The 21,921-nt window shown below is 53.2% G+C and overlaps 1 protein-coding gene and 1 pseudogene across 1 annotated transcript; one reads left to right on the top strand and one right to left on the bottom strand.

The window, feature by feature from the left end:
* Positions 1–5,437: 5,437 nt before the first annotated feature.
* On the top strand, positions 5,438–13,227 carry TTC5 (tetratricopeptide repeat domain 5). The gene is made up of 10 exons (XM_065414534.1): positions 5,438–5,566; positions 7,688–7,820; positions 8,336–8,547; positions 8,861–9,011; positions 9,521–9,612; positions 9,721–9,777; positions 10,218–10,364; positions 10,449–10,663; positions 11,163–11,307; positions 12,132–13,227. Exons 1-10 carry the CDS (start codon positions 5,438–5,440, stop codon positions 12,249–12,251), a joined length of 1,401 nt encoding a protein of 466 aa, XP_065270606.1. The 3' UTR covers positions 12,252–13,227.
* A 7,365-nt stretch (positions 13,228–20,592) lies between these two features.
* On the bottom strand, positions 20,593–21,511 carry LOC135886233 (olfactory receptor 11G2-like; annotated as a pseudogene).
* Positions 21,512–21,921: the final 410 nt, after the last annotated feature.

Here is a 21,921-nt window from a genome sequence, read left to right as displayed (position 1 = left end):
CCAGGTTGCAGGGGAGTGGATGTAAATCAGGGGAGGTGAATGACAGGGTGTGCACAACCTGGGGAGGGGGTAGGGTTGCCAGGTGTCCAGTGTTCGACCAGAAAATCCAGTTTGACAGTGTCCAGTCAGAAACACAGATCAGACCCCAAAAGTCTGGTTACCACCTGCAGGGGCACCGGAACAGTTGGGGCCAAGCAAGCGGGCTGGCGGGGAGTGAGGCGCTGCAAGGGGATCACAGAGCCGGCAGTGGGGAGCAGCAAGCAGCCATGCCCCCCCCCCATTGCTTCCCCCAGCGCGTGCCCGTGACAAAGTCTCCCTCGTGGCCAGGCTGCCTCCTCCAGTGGCAGCAGCATTAGCGGTGGCGGCAGCAACAGCGGCAGTGATGGACAGCGAGAGCGCGCCCAGAGCAGTCTGGGCTCCACCACTCCCCCCACTCCCGCTGCTGCTCCTGCCCCACCGCACCCCCACTCCGCGCACCAGCAAGCCCCTGCCTGGAGCCTGGGGCAGACCTGCGGGGAAGGGGGTTCCCGCTCAGCCCCAGCGGGAGGATCCCTGCTCCCCAAGGCGAAGGGACTCCGCTGGCCCCCTGGTGGGGGGAGAGGGCTGCAAGTAGCATTTCACTTCACCCTCCCCCCACCACACACACAGCCTGGAGCCGACATGTCCCCAGCCAGCCCATTCAGCTGCTGGCTCTGAGCCTCACTCCCCTTCTCGGGTGTGCACCTGCCCCCTCTCCGCAGGACCTAGAGCTGGCTCCCCTCCCAGGAGAAACACAAAGATCACAATCTGCCCCCGTCCCGAGATCCCAACACCTGGAATTACTATGTGCTGCATCCTCGCCTCTGGTGTGTCTATGTGTGTGTGTGTGTGTGTTGGGGGTGGGTGTCATTGAGTCAGTATTAGAGCTTATTGAAAGGTCTTTAACTTTTTTAGGAACCTTTTTTGTGTGGGGGGGGGGCGCTGGAAGTTTAGCTCTGTAGAGTCAGTATCTCCTTCTCCCTACATTTTTCCCTCAATGATGTGTCTTAAAGAGGGTCCTAAATACCCGCTGCCTTGTTGGGGTTATTACAGGACTTGCCTAGCTGAGCCGTGGAACTTTTTCTCTGTACAGCACAGAGATCTCTATAAAGAGGAATGTTTCACCTGATCTAAATGTGATTTTGGTGAGGGTAAGGCTAGGGTCTCTCTGGACAGAGGAGAGAGCAAGAATGAACTTTTCAGCCAAAATGAAAATGCAGCCAGCAAAAGTCCATGTTTTCCTTTCATTGTACAGAGGAGAGAGGGAGAATCATAGCAGGTTTCTGTTGCTGAAATGCATTTTCTGTTGTTGCAGGCACAGAGGCCCGAGGACAGCAACAGCGGGGTTCGTTGCCCGGCGTGCTTCGCGCCAATAAACATACCGGGGTGGAGAAACAATCAAAGTTTATTTGAGATCTCAAAGTGGTGCAAGGAGACAGGCAAGTCTCAAATCAAGCACATCAGTAAAAAACAGTTTCTCTCCTCTTATACTTTACAACTAAGCCCCCCCCTCTCCCGCTCTACCACCCCCCCCTACTCCCCCTCCCCTCTCTACCGAAGACATGTTCATACATTTAAGCCGTTACATCATTCTAGGGCTATAAATCTAGCTTGTTAGTAACATTCCTCTAAACAATCATTTGGTTCTGTTTACCCTTAGTTTACTACCCCTCCACCAGCTAGAAACATGCAAACATCATTATTGCTTAGGACCTGGTTATGAGCAAGGTCGTAATTGGTAACTGGCTATTTACACATTCCAATTCCTGTCCTTGGTTTTTGAGGTCGATTAGAGTTAAACATGGAAGGACAGAGTTTAAACATGGAAGAACTTTGGTTCATATATATATGCCTAATGACGTCAACACTGTTTTTATATTTCATGATGCACAGTATCTTGTGTAGTATCCCAACTGTTCTCTGTTGAAGGATTATTATGGCAGCAGTCTTTTCCCTCTTCTTTTCTATAGCATCTCTGGTTCGGTGCAGTGTTAGGGATATAGGTAATGGTACCTATTGCAGTAGTAGTGAGCAACTCCTTGACACTTCCCAGAGTACCCTGACAAATATGAATATACGTATTGCAGCAAATCTTCACGCCCCCCCCTTTTCCTCAGAACATGTGATAATGGTTAAGATTGAAAGAGGAGGTAGGAAACATGCCATTTTCTGCAATAATTCCTGCTTTGGGGTTTAGATTGGAGGGGAGAGGAGTGAGTGGGGCGGGGGAGCCTTGGGAAGGGGGCAAAGCCTCAGGGGGAGGGAGCGGAGCAGGGGTGTCCTGTTTTCAGAAATTGGAAAGTTGGCAACCCTAGGTGGGCAGCGCAGGCTGGGGTAGAGTCATACCTGCCAATATTTCAAATGGCTAAAGTTGGATGGGTGCTGCCTCCAGGGGAAAGGAGGCCTGGGGATGTGGGGAGCTAGGTGCTGCCTGGGGGTGGGAGGCCCCTGGGGGGGTGAGGTACTGCCCCCAGAGCGGGGGGGATGCGCGGGGGAGTTGCAGAACAAGCCTGTTCCATACTCACCATACAGTGGCAACTCCTGTCCTGCGGGGCTGGCTGGGCTAGGCTCCCCGCTCCAAGTGTTGTGCTATGGCTCCTGGTGTACGGAGTCACAGCGACGTTAGTGTTTGGCCTGGCTGTGTCCCCACTCCCCCCTCAACGGGGCCAGGCTAAATACGAGCATTGCTTCTGTGACACTACACCCCATATTCATCATAGGGGGACGATTATGATGATTATGACATAATTATGATGCAATTTGTACAAGATGAATCATGTGAGGTGTCATTGGAAATGTTATGATTTGCTGAATATGATTATCCTCTTTGTATGCATGTATCATTTTTGTGTGTAAAGTTATGAATATTGACTATGTATCTGTATTTCAAATGTAGTTACACCTGGGTAACACCCACTCGGGAAGATGCTTCCAGTCTAGATAGCTGGTTGGGAAGGGCCTATTCAGGGTAATGGGCCATTAGGAAAAACAACAGGCCTTAGGAGAAGCTTATTTCCCACCTGGTGAGCCTTCCTGAGAACGCTCCAGACAGCCTGTAAGTAATGGCTGCTATGACTGTGCAAGGGTATGTGACCAGGGCACATGACTCTGACCTCCATTTTGGGTACCTGTTTTCCACAAACTGGTCTGAGACCCAAGTTTGAAACAAATGGTTCCCGCTGTATGGAAAAGCTATATAAGGCAGGGAGTGATATCATCTATTGTTCCTCACTCCCCCACAACTCAGCACGTGAGAGAAACTCTGGAAGAAAAGGACTTGGAATGGGGGTGGGGAGCCCAAGCTGCAAAGCAAGTGCAGCTTGTGCCTTGACAACCTGCAAATCTGCTTGTATTATGAGTCAGGGTGAGAAATAGCTAATTCATATACAGGCTTTCTAGTATCTTATAAGGCTCAGTTTGCATTTTTGTTTATTTACTAGGTAATCTGCTTTGATCTGTTTGCTATCCCTTATAATCACTTAAAATCTATCTTTTTGTAGTTAATAAACTTGTTTTATGTTTTAATCTAAACCAGTGTGCCTTTAAGTGAAGTGTCTGGGGGAAAATCTCAACTTGGTTAACACATGTTTGTTGCATATTCCTCTCCACATCCTCTCCAGGTAATAAATTTATACTGATTGGAGTTTCAACCAGGGCAGGGCAGTACAGCTCTGGGGGCCTAGGCTGGGAAGCTGGGGGTATCTTGGCTGTAGCCTCTCTATTGCTGTTGGTTCATGCAGTGTTTGGTCAGCCTGCATGTAACTGCAGCTGGGTGTGTCCCTGCTTGTGCATATGCTGGTGAGAGTGTAAGTCTGGGAGTGGTCTACAGCTTGTCACAGCAGCACAGTGTGAGTGGAACCCCAGTTCCAGGTGGCACCCCAGGGGGAACCCGTCACAGCTTCAACCCCATGCATCAGGAGTCAGGGCACAACGCCTGGAGCAGGGAACAGAGCCCAGCCAGCCCCATGGGACAGGAGCTGCTTCAACCGGGACATGGCGGTTGGTGTCAAAGCATCAAAGCAGGACAGTCCCACAAAACCCAAGACTATTGGGAGGTCTGTAGGGCTGTCACCTTTGAGATGCAAAAACATGGGACAGCTGCGATGGTCCTGAGCCCATCACACTGGACAGCTGGTAGCGTGTACCAGGCTCACAGACCGACTTTCCAGGACAGCTACGAAGGGACGATCCTGGAGAAACACAGATATTGGCAACCCTAGCAGGGCATGGAATTAAAAAGGGATCCCAGGAGTGGGCGAGGCGGGCAGTGTGGGGACCCCAGGCTAGGCTGTAGAGGGCTGGTAAATGGGGGGAGGTGTGGGGACCAATGCCAGCAGAGAGAGAGAGAGAGAGTGTGTGTGGGGGGGGGAAGGAATGCAGGGATTGTGTGTGTATGGGGGGAAGGAATGCAGGGGCTGTGTAGGATGTTGCAATACAGGAGGTGTGGGGAGAGGGAGCAATTAAGGCTGTGTGTGTGCAGAGCAATGCAGGGGCTGTGTGTATGCAAAGCAATGTAGGGGTTGTGGGGGGAGTGCAGTGCAGGAGCTGTGTATGCAGAGCAATGTAGGGGTTGTGGGGGTGTGTGTGCAGTGCAGGAGCTGTGTGTGTGCAGATCAAGGTAGGGCAGGGGTTCTCAAACTGGGGGCAGGGCCAGCTTTAGGACCTACGGGTCCCGCTTGGAATACCCGGCGGCGGTCCGGGTCTTCGGTGGCACTTTGGCGGCGGGACGTCCGCTCCATGTCTTCCGCGGCACGGAAGGACCCCCCACCGCCGAAATGCCGCCGAAGACCCTGGAGCGAAACCCCCCCCCCCGCCGCCGAAATGCCACCCGAGCGGACCGCCGCCAGGTGAGCCTAAGTCGTGGGGCCCTCTTACCCGCGGGGCCCGATTCCAGGGAATCGGCCTAAAGCCGTCCCTGACTGGGGGTTGGGACCCCTCAGGTTGTCACAAGGTTATTACCTGGGGGGGTCGCAAGCTGTCAACCTCCACCCCAAACCCCGCTTGCCTCCAGCATTTATTGCGGGGGGGGGGGGGGGGGTCGCACTAGGCTTGCTATGTGAAAGGGGTTGCCAGTAAAAAAGGTTGAGACCCACTGATGTAGGGGCTGTGAGCATGTGTGTGTGTGTGTGTGTGTGTGTGTGTGGAGGGGGGGGGTGTTGCAAGGGAGGGCAATGTAGGGGCTGTGAGCGTGTGTGTGTGTGTGTGTGTGTGTGTGGAGGGGGGGGGTGTTGCAAGGGAGGGCAATGTAGGGGCTGTGAGCCTCTGTGTGTGTGTGGGGGGGGGGTGTTGCAAGGGAGGGCAGTGTAGGGGCTGTGAGCGTGTGTGTGTGTGGAGGGGGGGGGGTCTTGCAAGGGAGGGGCTGCGTGGGGGGGGGGCAGAGCGAGCGCTGCTGTGCAGCATTCCCCCGCCAGCCCCGTAGATGTCCCTGCTCTGTCCGCAGCCCAGCCAGGAGCGCGCGCTCAGGCCGAGGCGGAGGAAGGGGCGGAGCTCGGCGATCATGGCTGAGGAGGGAGGAGAAGGAAACTACCAGGCCTTGCAAACCCTGCAGGTACCGGAGGGGCTGCTGCGTGGCTGAGTGGCCGCGGCCAGGGGGGCGAACTCTGCGTGTGCCGGCTCCTGCGGGCTGTGAGACACACACCGATCCCCCCGATACACACACACAGAGCAATGCACAGACACACCGATACACATACACACACCGATCCCCACCCCCCAATACACACACACAGAGCAATGCACAGACACATCGATACACATACACACACCGATCCCCATCCCCCGATACACGCACACACAGAAATGCACACACATACCGACGCACACAAAGCAGTGCGCACATACGCACACCAATCCATACACACACACACACACACACACACGAGAAAAGCACAGACACACATCAATGCCTGCACACAGCGATGCACACACACACACCCCCTCTCTCATTCCTGCACACACACCAGTGCACACTGATCCCTGCACGCACACGATGCACCCACACAATGACACACACCCGCACTGATCACTCTGCATCCACACCAATACACACACTGATCTGTGCACAAACGCACAGCGAGATTCACACACACACAAACCCTTGTGTTACATGCACACACATACACACACACACAGCCTTGCCCTATATCTCCCTTACACTGCCGTCTGCCTTTGCAATCCCTGTGTCTGAATTAACCTCTCCCTTTTGCCATATGTTTTTCCCTGCACCCTCTCTCTGAGCATCTGGGTGGGTTTAGCCATTTTCATTTTGCTATTTAAAGCCCCCAGCCCAAGATGGGTGCAAATAACAGGCCTGTAATGGGAAACAGCCTGTAAAATGCCCTGGGATGTAACATTTGTACACTGCCTTTATTAACTGTGTACTGGGTTTGTCATTAAAATCATTAGCAGAGGGAGGAGGGAGGGGTCTGACTGTGTTGGGGTCACTGAGATTTTGGGCAATAAGAGGCTGTCTGGGGCACTAGACTTGGGTCCCATTTCCACTTTCACCATTTTGCTTGGGGAAGTCACTTCTCCCTCTGTGCCTCACTTTCCCTGTCTATAAAATGGGGATAATGGTCATTCCTTTGCCTGTTTAGACAGGGGAGCTTTTCAGAGCAGGATCTGTCTCCCACTGTGTCTGTGCAGTGCCCAGCACAATAGGGGGTCTCTTTTGCGGTCTGTGCAGTGCCTGGCACAATGGGGCCCTGATTTTGGTCGGGATCTCTGCAGCGTCGGGCACAATGGGGGCCCTGATCTCGGTCGGGGTCTGTGCCGCACCCGGCACAATGGGGCCCTGATCTCAGTCGAGGTCTGTGCAGCGCCAGGCACGATGTGCGCTCTGACGTTGGACAAGCGCTAGCATAAGACATATTATTAACAGTGGTGAAAGCCATGAGAAGCTGCAGTGTGCGAGACCTGTACGTCAGGTTGTAGGGCTCATATCTACAGATTGATCCTCTGGGCACCTAGAATGACACCTAAGTGTGATCATGGCTCGCTGGGTACCACACAGACCCCTAATAAGATCCTAATAAGGTCCTGTTGTGCCAAGTGCTGCCCAGACCCTGACTGAAGTGAGGGCCCCTTGTGCCGGATGCTGCACAGACCCACAGTGAGACAGTGCCTCCCTGAAGAACTTGTCATCTAAAATTGATGAGATCCGAACTGCGTATTGGATTGGGAAGCCCAGTTCCCAATAATTAGCTCTCTGGAGCTGGGATGTTGTTTTGTTCTGTGTTTGTACAACATCTAGCGCAGAGGGGCCCTGGGCCATGACTGGGGCTCCTGGGCACTATGGTAATACATATAATAATGGGAACTGATTTCCAAATTCCTTAGCCAGCTTTGAAAATCCCAACCAAGGCACAGAGAGATTCAGTTACATGGATTTGCAAATGAGACCAAAGGAGTTAGGAGCACAATTGGCTTTCACTGTCATTTGGGGGCCTCATTCCTTTAAAATTCCTAGCCTAATGACTCATCCAAGGTTACTGGTATAGTCTCTGGTAAAGCTGGGCTTTGAACCCAGGTTTCTTGAGTGTTGGTCCAGTGCCTTAACCGCCAGGCTACATGCCCCCTTAGGTAGCTGCTGCTGCTGCTAGGGTGTAGTTTACCGATGTGATCGTTCCCACCCCTGCCCCTTTCACTCACCTGTCCCTCATCCTCACAGGAATTGGTCGATGGCCTGTACTATTTCCGGGATCATTACTTTGAAAGCCATGGTGTGGAGGATGCTGGGCGAAAGCAGCAGGACATTCTGGAGGAAATGGAGAAAACGCTACAGCAGATGGGCGAGATAGATGGTAACCGGGTATAAGAGGGAAATGCACCCCCTGCCCTAGAGGGGAAAACCTGGCATCCCATTCCCCACCCCCATGAGCTAGCCAGACCTAGGGTCCCCTGGGGCTGGATTGGAGCTGCCATTCCCTAGAAGGGAAAGGCCCCATGCCCCATTCCTCACCCCCCCCCCGAGCCAGCCAGTCCCAAACCCTGGGGCTGGATTGGAGCTGGCACACCCTAGAGGGATAAGGCCCCATGCCCCATTCCTCACCCCCCCGAGCCAGCCAGTCCCAAACCCTGGGGCTGGATTGGAGCTGGCACACCCTAGAGGGATAAGGTCCCATGCCCCATTCCTCACCCCCCCCCGAGCCAGCCAGTCCCAAACCCTGGGGCTGGATTGGAGCTGGCAGCCCTAGAGGGGAAAGGGACCAGTGTCCCATTTCTCACCTCCTGAGCCAGCCAGCCAGTCCGCTGCCCTGGAACTGGAGGAGATTTGTGCCACAGGCTATGCCCTCCCTTTGCGGCTCTGTCTCTCCAGGCTGTTCCCAGGGCCGGGCTCGGGCGCTGATGCTGAAGGGGAAGGCTCTGAATGTTATACCCGACTACAACCCCAAGGCTGAGGAGCTGTTGGCCAAGGCTGTGAAGCTGGACCCGGAGCTGGTGGAGGCCTGGAACCAGCTGGGCGAGGCCTACTGGAAAAAGGGCGACATCACAGCAGCCCACACCTGCTTCTCTGGGGCCCTGGGGCATGTGAGTCCCACCCCCAGACATCCCGGTGGGCTGGTGTGGCCGATCCCGGGGGTAGAGAGGGGAGAGACCTGGCTGCCCGTTGAGGGGCTGGGTAGCTGGGGCCAAGGGGTCGATCGGGGAGGGGGGGTGGGGGAGCTGGGCTGAGGGGCTGATCCCGGGAAGTGGAGACAGGGCTGGCTGGGCCGAGGGGCCGATTCAGGGGAGGGGAGGGAAGGGGAGACAGAGCTGGCTGATCTGAGGGCAGAGGAGTCGTGGGTGGGAAGGCGGGAAGCCGGGCTGAGTGCTGACCATGGCTCCTTGTCTCCCCCCATAGCGGAAGAACAAGGTCTCGCTGCAGAATCTGTCCATGGTGCTGCGGCAGCTGCGAGCCGAGAGCACAGAGCAGCATGCCCAGAATGTCATGGACAGTGTCCGGCAGGCCAAGCTGGCTGTCCAGATGGACGTGCGGGATGGCCGCTCGTGGTGTGAGTGACAGCCCCTTTCCCTCCCCCAGGCACCGCTCCTGCCCACTCCCTGCTTCAAGGGACACTGGGACCCAACGTGGCACCAGCTGGGAGGGGCTCAGGCTTCTCAGTATGCTCTGCAACTTCCTGCCCTTCACCTGACTTGGGGGGAGGATAATATACCCCAGCGATATCCCTACATTCAACCCTTCATTCTCAGTTATGTCCCACCATCCCTCCATCCTCAGCTATATTCATCCACAGCTATATCCATCCCTCCATCCATTCAACCCTCCATCCTCAATGTCCCGCCATCCCTCCATCCTCAGCTGTAGCCATCCATTCCCCTCAGCTATATCCCTCCACCCATCCATCCTCAGCTATAGCCATCCCGCCACCCATCCTCAGCTGTAGTCATCCATCAATCCTCTATTCTCAGCTATATGTCTCCAACCAGCCAGCTGTTCATCTTCTTTGATGTCCTCTGTCCATGTGTTCTCCTTGCTAACCTCCGTGTCTCTCTGCCGCAGATATCCTGGGAAATGCCTACCTCTCGCTGTTCTTCAACACAGGCCAGAACCCCAGTATCTCCCAGCAGGCCCTAAGTGCCTATGGCCAGGCGGTAGGTACTGCCCTGTCTTCTACTGGTTGCACGGGAGCCTTGTGCTGCAGGGAGCAGGGCAGAAGGCTCAATGGGGGCGCTCAGATGTTGATTTCCTTTCCACACTAGGAAAAGGTGGATCCTACAGCATCCTGTAACCCGGACCTGCACCTCAACAGAGCTACGGTGAGAAGGTGGGAGGGAGGGGAGTGGAAGGTGTGACTGAAAGGTGTTGGGGGCTCCGGAGGGGCACTCTCCCCTGGCAGGCAGTGCCAGCATCAGTGCCTCAGTCTGGTTTTAGGGGGCTCTGTGTCCCTGTGTCTGCTGCCCCCTGCTGGATGGAATGAGCCCTGTAATTTCTGGTCTAACCACTAGACCCCTCTCCCCTCCCAGAGCCAGGAATTGAACCCAGGAATACCAATTCCCTGCACACACTGCTCTAACCCAGTGGGCTTCCCCCTACCTCCCTCACACCTTGAGCCAGGAATGGAAACCAGGAGTCCTGGCTCCCAGCCCCCTCACTCTAACCCACTAGACCCCCTCAGGCCTGCAGTAGAACCCAGGAGTCCTGGTGCCAAGCCTCACTGCTGTAACCATAGCTCTATGCTGTGTTTCTCTTGGGTCAGCTGCATAAATATGAGGAGAATTACACGGAGGCCCTGGAGGGGTTTTCCCGTGCAGCAGCCCTTGACCCAGCCTGGCCCGAACCCCGGCTGCGCCAGCAGCAGCTTCTGGATTTCCTGGAGCGACTCACCAGCCTCCTGGAGAACAAGGTAGAGCATCTCCCCTGCTCCCTGCCTGGCTTACAGGGAGATATGTCTCAGTCAGTGACCCTGCCCTCCTTCCTCCCCCTGCAGGGCAAAGTGAAGGTTAAGAAGCTGCAGAGCATGCTGGGAAGCCTGCGCCCATCCCAGCTGGGCCCCTGTGGGGACGGGCAGTACCAGGGGTCCTCAGGCCAGAAGGTGGCACTGGAGCATCGGCTCCTGAGCGCCCTGCAGCCGGGTGTGAACACTGGGGCCGTAGTGCTCGGCAGGGTGGTCTTCAGCCTCACCACGGACGAGAAGGTGCCCTTGTGAGTACCACCTGTCAATCCATCCGTCTTTAGTGCTTTCTGTTGATGTTGTCTATCCTCCTGCTGTCCATCTGTCAGTCCTGAGCTATGTCTATCCGTCCATCCTGCTTCCATCTGTTAGTCCTGAGCCCTATCCATCCTGCTGTCCATCTGTCTGTCCTGAGCTCTGTCCTCCATCCATCCTGCCGTCCATCTGTCTGTCCTGAGCTCTGTCCTCCATCCATCCTGCTGTCCATCTGTCTGTCCTGAGTTCTGTCCATCCGTCCAGCCTGCTGTCTATCTGTCAGTCCTGAGCTCTGTCCATCCTTCTGTCCATCTGTCAGTCCTGAGCTCCATCCATCCATCCATGTTTCCTCAGTTCTGTACACCCATCCAACCATTCTCATAGCCATCCATGTGGCCTTCCATCCATCCATCTATGCATCCTCAGTACCATCCATCCGCCCCCTCACCTCCTGTCCCATCACCTTACTCACACTCTCGCCTGGTTTTCTGGCAGCACGTTCGGCCTGGCTGACTCCAAGGGCCCCTGTTTTGCTGTCACTGTCTATAACATGGTCCAGAGCTGGGGTGTGCTCATCGGCGACTCAGTGGCCATCCCTGAGCCGCACCTCCGGCATCACCACGTCCAGCACCAAGGCAAGGTGAGTGTGGCCCGGTCCTCCTTGCCCCAGGCTTAGTGCTGGAGTGATTCGTAGGCCTGGCCCTGCAGGAGGAGGGATATGGGACGTCGCCAGAGACAGGTTGATACAGGACTGTAGCCCTTCGTCAGTTTAAGGGTTAACCCCCACCCTTTCCTCATGCCCCCCCTCCACCTGTTGTTTCTTCCCACCCTCACTGTGGTGGCGGGAGGCATGAATGAACTTGACACTTCCTGTCTGCTACTTGCATCACTTCCTATGTGAGCTGTTAGACCTCAGTTACAGGGCCACAGATGCCAGAGTGATGGGGCCTTTCTCACAGCAGCTGGGGGCAATGTGTCTTTCCCAGCCCCCTTGTTATGGGGTAGAGGTGGAAGTGCCTTTAAATTGGGGGAGGGGGGTTGCAATTCTCTACCCCAATATTCACCCCGACGTCCAGGGAAGCAGAAGCCCACTAGCTGCCCAGCAGGGAAAGAGTTAATTTTGACACTGTTGCTGGGAGACTGGGCACCTCCTCCCTCACTAGAGCACATCTCAGTCTTCTGCAGGAAGGCGGGAGGATGACACACTGGCTCTTCAGGTTTTTACAGCTGCCTAGGTTTTTGGGCTCCTGACATCTGTTAAATTTGGGCACCCAGATCCCTTAGGCAGGTTTAAAAACCTCAGCACATGAAATGAAAATCACCATCAGTAGGCGTTAACAGTGGAATTTGCCCTGCCTCATAGATGGGTGGGGAAATTTCAACCCATGATGTGCAAACAGTCATTAGTAGGATTCAGAGCTATCCGCCTTCTGACTGACTTCTCTGTCTCCACGGTACTCCCAGAGCTTCTCCTTCCCTGGGATCCGTGTGGAGACCCCACTCCTGCTGGTGGTGAACGGCAAGATGCAGGGACCTGGCACCCAGGCGGCAGCTACTGTGGCATACCGAGCGCAGAGCGAATGATGCCGTGGGGAGGAAATGTGCAAAGATAGCTCCTTGCCCTCGGATGCTGCTGCTGGAGGGGTTGGACTTGTCCTGCTGTCTGCTGCCCCCTGGTGGATCCCATGAGTATAATGGCTTGGAGAGGCTTGTGGGGCCAGCAGGGGATTTACAACTGGGTATTGAGGCAAAGGATGGGGACTGAGAATGGGGTTATCCCTGCCCCCTACAAAGAGGGACAGAGGTCCCTCTTTTCCCATTCTCTCTCCACTCAACATGGTCCTCTTTCCCATGGCAATGAGCTCTACCCAGGCTCTGCCCCGATACCCCAATAAACCACTCCAATGGGCTGATCCCAGGTGTGAAGAAATTGCACTGAGACTAGGAGACCCCTACCAAGCCCACCAATGCCTCCTCCCTCTGCATCTGTGCCCTGCCCTTTCTCCTCTCCTTTTCCACACTCCCCCTTCCTGTCTCCTTCCCATGGACTGGAATCACTGGTCCCAACCCCCCTCAGTTTGTGTGGCTTATGACGTGGGGACATTCAAAGGTGATTAAGGGGTGTTGTAGGTGCCTAGTCCCTGTGGGTTTGGGGGTTGGACTTTTTTAGGGCTCTTTCACAGTGGGTCTGGCTCGGGGCCCTGCTCTCTGTGTGTACAGAGCAGGTCTGCCCCGAGGCCCTGATCTCTGTGTGTACAGAGCAGGTCTAGCCCGAGGCCCTGCTCTCCATGTGTACAGAGCGGGTCTGGCCTGGGGCCCTGCTCTCTGTGTGTACAGAGCGGGTATGGTCTGGGGCCCTGCTCTTTCCGTGTGTACAGAGCGGATCTGGCCCGGGGCTCTGCTCTCTCTGTGTGTACAGAGCGGGTCTGGCCCGGGGCCCTGCTCTCTGTGTGTACAGAGTGGTGGTATATTTATTTTGGAAGGTTCATTTTGTTTTATAATTTTATATGTTTAAAGGTTTGTTTTTTTCTTTTGTAATGAATAAAATCTGTTATCAATGAGGTTCATGGTCGGTGAGTCGTGTCAGTCCATCCATCCCCTTACACAACCACCTCTCTGTCTGTCTCTTTAACTACTGTTCGATGTTCACGATGTATCGATTATTTCTCTCAGGAAGGCAAATGGAGATGCAGCCCTGGTCAGCTCTGACTCTGAGCAGCTGGTCAGGCCCCTGGGACTAAGGCAGCCCCATAGTGCAGAGGGAAAACTACTCAGATAGAAGAGGTGACTCGGGAAGATCCACAGAGAGTTTATACAGTGAGTAGACACCAGTGGCTGGCCCAAGTCAGTCGACTCAGGCTCCTGGGACTCAGGTTGCGGGGCTGTTTCACTGCTGTGTAGATGTCAGGGCTCTAGGACCCTGCGAAGTTGGAGGGTCCTAGCTATCTAGTTGCTGTGTAGGCATACCCTTATATCCTCCAAATCCCCCTCAGCTGCTGCCTAACCTGGTGGGTCCCTAAATTGCTGTCAGTGGGCCTGCACCAGTCCCCTCAGTCCTGACCCCTTGCTCAGTCTAAGCCCTGGAGGAGGAGGGAACGCTCCTGCTTACTCTAGAGCAACGGTTCTCAACCTTTTTTCATTGGTGGGCTCCTAAAAAGTTTCGAATGGCGATGCAGACCCCTTTGGAAATTTCGAGTGGCAGCATGGAGCCCGTTGGAAATCTATCGTCTGTACATATAGCTGGATTCTGGTCAGTCTGTTTTCAGTCTGTCTTTCGTGGACCCTGGAGATATAGTCCGTAGGCCCCCCCAGCACCGGGTGAGAACCATTTCTCTGGAGCTCTGTGGTTGGAGCACTTACCTAGGGTGGGGGAGACCCCAGTTGAGATCCTCACTCTAGGGTCCTGCCTGCTGGGCGATTGGGGGGTGGGGGGCGCATTCTGATCCGGGTCTTTTCGAAGCCTCCTATGGGTGTCAAATAACCAAGCAGCCGCGAGCTGGTGGGACTGACTCTATAGGCCAGCCGGGAGGGGGAAAGTCAGGCTCAAGTCCCTGAGCCAAGGACTGCATCATACAAAGTGGAACAGCAGAGACCAAGAGCCAGCTCTGCTGCACAGCCCAGCGCCCCTGCACGGTGGGAGACCTGCAGACAAATATCCTGGAAGTTCCCCCTTAGTGGGCCGGCCCCAAGGATCCACCCAGCTCCAGAGGGCCAGGCTTCCGCGTCTCGGCCTGGGGGCGCCAGTGATCCCTGTCTCTTTCTGGGGTTCCTTGGCTGGGCCAAACTCCTGGGGGAGGCTTGTTCCATCCCTGGAGGGCGCAGTGTCCTCAGGCCGGATCTGCAGCAATACCAGGCAGCCTTTTCAACCCAAGGGGACCCTTTATCAGTCCTCTGGCTGCAGGCTGCCAGGCTTTGGGTTAATAGGAGGGAGGCAGGCTTGGGTTACAGTTCCTGTTGGTGAGAGCCGGGCCTGTCCATGCCCTGCTCCCCCACACCCCATTCTGCTCTCTTTGGCCCTCAGTCCCCAGCACACGAGTTACCTGGGTGAGCCCAGCTCTCATTGACCCAGTCACCTGCCCCCTCCATGTCTTTGTCCTCCGGACACAGCCACCAACACGTTCAGCTGGCTCTGCAGATAGGGGTTCGTCTTGAGGCCCTGAGGTTCCCCGCGTCTCTCTAGGGTCTTCCATCCCAATGTGTTCGTTCCAGTCCAGAAGGTCCTAGTGGCTCTGTGAATACCTGGCCTGGTCTGTCACGGCCCAGGGAGAGATCTGATTCCTTCCCCCAGGGGGCAAGCGCCGCCAAGGGGATCAGCACAGAGCCTTACAGATGGTTCGTAAAAGGATTTAGGCAAATTCACAGGTTCGTCCTAGGTTCCTGCCTCCCGCAGAGGGGTCCCAGTTGTGATAGGCGCCTGCGACCCTTTGAAGGGTCAGACTTCGGCCCCATCCCTCTCGGCATTTCCCTTTGGTTAGTTTTGGTGGCTCCGGGCTGTAGGTACCTGTCTATCCCCATGCGTGGTCTATGAAGCCTGGCCACCTACCTAGGGGCTCTGGATTGCAATGGGCAGCAGGAACCTAAATGTTAGGTGCTGCACCACTGGGTGTAAGTTCCCTGTGTGGATCTAGCCCCTTATGTCTCCAGACGTGGGAGGGAGCCTGATAACAAGAGGGGTGGGGCGTGCAGGAATGACAATGGGGACAAGGGAACTTTTCAAGTGATTTCCTCCCCCCGCTCCTCTTCATGGGCTGTCAGGTGCTGGGTTCATCCCTGCTGGAGCTCCCATCTCAGAGGGGGACTGGGAGGCTTCCTGCCCCTCAGGACAGTAGCTAACCGTTCATTTCTGCGCTAGGTCTGTTCTACCGTGCCTGAGTGAGGAGCGTGGTCCCAGGACAGGGGTCTCTCACCCCATCCGCCTTGTGTTGGACCCTGATGAACTAGGCCCCCTTTCAGTAGTGACGCCCACCTGCTCTATGCAGTGGGGCCCAGGTGTAATGAGTGGGCTCGTTCCCAGCAGAGCAGGGGTCCATGTGAACCTGAGACTGAATAGCTCTGCTCATTGCCAGAGACCAAGAGCTGAATGCACCCTGGAGACACAGCTCCCGTCTCCGCCTGGGACTCCCAGTCCTGACCCACCCTGTCCTGACCCACAGCCCCCACCTGTCTCCTAGCACTTGGATGAAACCACGTACGGACTCTGGAGGCAAGGGTGGCGGAACTGGAGGAACTAAGGGAGGCAGAGAGGTATGTTGATGAGGCTTTCCGGGACACTGTAGAATTGTCCCACCTCCGGTCAGACAGCCCCTGCGCTGTTGAGGAGGATGAAAGGCCCAGGGAAGCAGAGCAGTCAACAGGAGCAGAGGGAAACCTTCCCATAGTTGGGACCCTCCTTCCAGATGGTGCTGGGGTTGCCTCTCGCACTGAGGTTACCTCTCCGGGGGAGGGAACTCCAGTTGCTAGGAAAAGGCAGGTATTAGTATTGGGAGATTCGATCATGAGAAACGTAGATAGCTGGGTTTGTGATGACCGGGGGAACCGTATGGTGACTTGCCTGCCTGGTGCGAAGGTTGCGGATCTCTCGAGGCATCTAGACAGACTTATGTGTAGTGCTGGGGAGGAGCCGGTGGTCGTGGTACATGTAGGTACCAATGACATAGGGAAGGGTAGGAGAGATGTCCTGGAGGCCAAATTTAGGCTGCTAGGGAAGAGACTGAAATCCAGGACCTCTGTGGTGGCATTCTCAGAAATGCTCCCAGTTCCACGCGCAGGGCCAGGTAGGCAGGCAGAGCTTCAGAGTCTCAATGCGTGGATGAGACGATGGTGTAGAGAGGAGGGGTTTACATTCATTAGGAACTGGGGAAACTTCTGGAATGGGGGGAGCCTATACAGGAAGGATGGGCTCCACCTAAACCAAAGTGGAACCAGACTGCTGGCACTAAACATTAAAAAGGTTGTAGAGCAGTTTTTAAACTAGGAGATGGGGGAAAGCCGACTGCTGCAGAGGAGCATGTGGATCGGACAGAGACTTCTCTTAGGGGAGAGTCTAATGATAGAGAATCTCCGGGTTATAGTCAGGAGCAGAGGATGGAAGAGGATAAAGTAGGGGCCAGATCAGATGATAAACATTCACATAAAAAAGAATCTGATACGTCAGAAAAGGGCAGACAAATAAATAGTGACAAGTTTTTAAAGTGCTTGTACACAAATGCTAGAAGTCTAAATAATAAGATGGGTGAACTAGAGTGCCTTGTGATAAAGGAGGATATTGATATAATAGGCATCACAGAAACCTGGTGGACTGAGAGCAATCAATGGGACACAATCATTCCGGGGTACAAAATATATCGGAAGGACAGAACAGGTCGTGCAGGGGGGGGAGTGGCACTATATGTGAAAGAAAATGTACAATCAAATGAAGTAAAAATCTTAAGCAAATCCGAATGTTCCATAGAATCTCTATGGATAGAAATTTCATGCTCTAACAAGAATATAACATTAGGGATCTATTATCGACCACCTGACCAGGACGGTAATAGTGATGATGAAATGCTAAGGGAAATTAGAGAGGCTATCAAAATTAAGAACTCAATAATAGTGGGGGATTTCAATTATCCCCATATTGACTGGGAACATTTCACTTCAGGACGAAATGCAGAGATAAAATTTCTCGATACTTTAAATGACTGCTTCATGGAGCAGCTGGTACGGGAACCCACAAGGGGAGAGGCAACTCTAGATTTAGTCCTGAGTGGAGCGCAGGAGCTGGTCCAAGAGGTAACTATAGCAGGACCGCTTGGAAATAGTGACCATAATACAATAGCATTCAATATCCCTGTGGTGGGAAGAACATCTCAACAGCCCAACACTGTGGCATTTAATTTCAAAAGGGGGAACTATGCAAAAATGAGGGGGTTAGTTAAACAGAAGTTAAAAGGTACAGTGACTAAAGTGAAATCCCTGCAAGCTGCATGGGTGCTTTTTAAAGACACCATAATAGAGGCCCAACTTCAATGTATACCCCAAATTAAGAAACACAGTAAAAGAACTAAAAAAGAGCCACTGTGGCTTAACAACCATGTAAAAGAAGCAGTGAGAGATAAAAAGACTTCCTTTAAAAAGTGGAAGTCAAATCCTAGTGAGGCAAATAGAAAGGAGCATAAACGCTGCCAAATTAAGTGCAAGAATGTAATAAGAAAAGCCAAAGAGGAGTTTGAAGAACGGCTAGCCAAAAACTCCAAAGGTAATAACAAAATGCTTGTTAAGTACATCAGAAGCAGGAAGCCTGCTAAACAACCAGTGGGGCCCCTTGATGATCGAGATACAAAAGGAGCGCTTAAAGACGATAAAGTCATTGCGGAGAAACTAAATGGATTCTTTGCTTCAGTCTTCACGGCTGAGGATGTTAGGGAGATTCCCAAACCTGAGCTGGCTTTTGTAGGTGACAAATCTGAGGAACTGTCACGGATTGAAGTGTCACGAGAGGAGGTTTTGGAATTAATTGATAAACTTAACATTAACAAGTCACCGGGACCAGATGGCATTCACCCAAGAGTTCTGAAAGAACTCAAATGTGAAGTTGCGGAACTGTTAACTAAGGTTTGTAACCTGTCCTTTAAATCAGCTTCTGTACCCAATGGAAGTTAGCTAATGTAATGCCAATATTTAAAAAGGGCTCTAGAGGTGATCCCGGCAATTACAGACCGGTAAGTCTAACGTCTGTACCGGGCAAATTAGTCGAAACAATAGTTAAGAATAAAATTGTCCGACACATAGAAAAACATAAACTGTTGAGCAATAGTCAACATGGTTTCTGTAAAGGGAAATCGTGTCTTACTAATCTATTAGAATTCTTTGAAGGGGTCAACAAACATGTGGACAAGGGGGATCCAGTGGACATAGTGTACTTAGATTTCCAGAAAGCCTTTGACAAGGTCCTCACCAAAGGCTCTTATGTAAATTAAGCTGCCATGGGATAAAAGGGAAGGTCCTTTCATGGATTGAGAACTGGTTAAAAGACAGGGAACAAAGGGTAGGAATTAATGGTAAATTCTCAGAATGGAGAGGGGTAACTAGTGGTGTTCCCCAAGGGTCAGTCCTCGGACCGATCCTATTCAACTTATTCATAAATGATCTGGAGAAAGGGGTAAACAGTGAGGTGGCAAAGTTTGCAGATGATACTAAACTGCTAAAGATAGTTAAGTCCAAAGCAGACTGTGAAGAACTTCAAAAAGATCTCACAAAACTAAGTGATTGGGCAACAAAATGGCAAATGAAATTTAATGTGGATAAATGTAAAGTAATGCACATTGGAAAAAATAACCCCAACTATACATACAATATGATGGGGGCTAATTTAGCTACAACAAGTCAGGAAAAAGATCTTGGAGTCATCGTGGATAGTTCTCTGAAAATGTCCACGCAGTGTGCAGAGGCGGTCAAAAAAGCAAACAGGATGTTAGGAATCATTAAAAAGGGGATAGAGAATAAGACTGAGAATATATTATTGCCCTTATATAAATCGATGGTACGCCCTCATCTCGAATACTGCGTACAGATGTGGTCTCCTCATCTCAAAAAAGATATACTGGCACTAGAAAAGGTTCAGAAAAGGGCAACTAAAATGATTAAGGGTTTGGAACGGGTCCCATATGAGGAGAGATTAAAGAGGCTAGGACTCTTCAGCTTGGAAAAGAGGAGACTAAGGGGGGATATGATAGAGGTATATAAAATCATGAGTGATGTGGAGAAAGTGAATAAGGGAAAAGTTATTTACTTATTCCCATAATACAAGAACTAGGGGTCATCAAATGAAATTAATAGGCAGCAGGTTTAAAACAAATAAAAGGAAGTTCTTCATGCAGCGCACAGTCAACTTGTGGAACTCCTTACCTGAGGAGGTTGTGAAGGCTAGGACTATAACAGAGTTTAAAAGAGAACTGGATAAATTCATGGTGGTTAAGTCCATTAATGGCTCTTAGCCAGGACGGGTAAGGAATGGTGTCCCTAGCCTCTGTCTGTCAGAGGGTGGAGATGGATGGCAGGAGAGAGATCACTTGATCATTGCCTGTTAGGTTCACTCCCTCTGGGGCACCTGGCATTGGCCACTGTCGGTAGACAGGATACTGGGCTAGATGGACCTTTGGTCTGACCCGGTACGGCCTTTCTTATGTTCTTATGTTGTAAAACTAGGCAAATATTTAGATGAGTTGATGTACCCCCAGAAGACCAGGGGTACACATACCCCTAGTTGAAAACTACTAGGTTAGATCGGGGTGCTAGGATGCCTGGGTTCTACCCCTGGCTGTGGGAGGCAAGTGGGGTTGAGTGGGTTAGATTGGGGGGCTTGGACTCCTGGGTTCTATCCTTGGTTGTGAGAGGCTAGTGGGGTTGAGTCGGTTAGATTAGGGAGGCTTGGACTGCTGGCTGTGGGAGGGGAGTGCAATCCATAACATACAAGATAGCATTGCCATGAGTTGGGTTCCAGCTGTCAGTCTCTGGACATCACTGGGGCTTCTCTGGATGAACAGCAGTAAAAAGGTGGGCAGAACTTTTCCATCTGGCTCTAAGTGTGAGAACACCTTGATCCAGGTAACCGCCTTGACATAAAGCTGCACAAAACAGGCAGAGATGCGAGCTAGCCTCCCCGCACATACACACGGTTTGCTCTCCTACCCCCTGCAAACACACACTGAGCAGGGCTCATTTCCTCCAGCAAGGACACACACGCACACACCCTGCTCACCTTGTGTTCTGGCTGTATCATCAGACAGGCATTTTTTTATGCTACGAGTGACCCCTAAAGGTCATGCAAAATGCTGTGTTTGGAGGGTTGGAGCCAGCACCCCTGGAGGAGAAGGGCCACATATCCCATTGCCCATCCCCATGACCGGCCAGTCCCTGCAGGCTGGGGACAGAGCAGAACCCTCTACCGCTTCCCCAGCAGGGTCCTCCTCAGAGCCTCCTTCATCTCCTTGTTCCTCAGGCTGTAGATCAGCAGGTTGAGCAGGGGGGTCCCCACCGCATAGAAGAGGGCGGCCATTTTCCCACTGCCCCCTGAGGCCGCCAGGCCGATGTAGTTGACAAGGTCGGAGCCCCAGAACAGGCCCACAACGGTCAGGTGCAAGGAGCAGGTGGAGAAAGCCTTGTGCCGCCCGGCCCCTGTGGGCAGCCGCAGCACAGCCCTGATGATAAGCCCGTAGGAGGTCAGGGTGAAGACGGCAGTGCCAAGGATGACAAAGGCGGTCAGGGCGAAGCAGGCCTGTTCAGTCCAGGGAGCTGGGGTGTAGGAGACAGCCAGCAATGGGGCCGGGTCACAGACAAAATGATCCAGGGTGGAGCCGCAGAAGGAGAGCTGGGAGAGGAGGGTGACAGGCATATGAACCACAGGAAGCCAATGAGCCAGCAGGAGGAGGCCATCACCCAGCACCTGTGTGTGGACATGAGGACGGGGTAGCTCAGGGGGTGGCAGATAGCCAGGTACCTATCCAAGGCCATGACCGAGAGGAACAGGCACTAGGTGGTCCCCATGGAAAAGAAGATGTATAACTGAAAAAAGCAGGCCTGGAAGGAGATGGGGACACCGGGTCAGAGAGCATCCGTGGCACCGTGTTGGTGACATAGCAGATCTCCATCCAGGAGAAGTTCCCCAGCAGGATGTACATGGGCAGGCGTTGGAGGCGCGGGTCCCACAGCACAGCCCACACAATGCACAGGTTGCCTGCCAGCGTCCCAACATAGGTGCAGGAGAGAAGGGCACACAGGAGATTTCGGCTCAGCTGGCTCAGGGAGGGGAAACCCAGCAGGATGAACTTGATCACTGGGATGGTGTTGTTGGCTGGATTCATCGGGGAGAGGGGTCTAGTGGTTACAGTAGTAGGGACTAGCACGCATACACAGTCAGTCAGTCTCTCTCATACATATCTCATCCAAAACTCCACCTCAGAGACCTGGCCCACCTTCCAATGTCCTATCTCCAGCCATGGGCATTGCCTGGTGCTTCATATAAAGCAGATTAAAAAAAAAAAGCCACCAAAACCTCCTCTCAGAATACATGGGGTGCGGAGGTTAAAATCCCTTCCTGGCCCCTGCCAATGGCCAGCTAAATCCTGAAGCATGAGTGTTAGGAACGTTGGATGGGAATATCAAGGAGAGTCCTGCAGGAGTCAGTTCTGGGTCCGGTTCTGTTCAATATTTTCATCAATGATTTAGATAATAGCATAGAGAGTACACTTATAAAGTTTGTGGACGATATGAA

Source organism: Emys orbicularis, chromosome 12, assembly GCF_028017835.1.
Source record: "Emys orbicularis isolate rEmyOrb1 chromosome 12, rEmyOrb1.hap1, whole genome shotgun sequence".
Lineage (NCBI taxonomy): Eukaryota > Metazoa > Chordata > Testudines > Emydidae > Emys > Emys orbicularis.
This window is presented reverse-complemented; position numbering and strand designations above follow the sequence as displayed.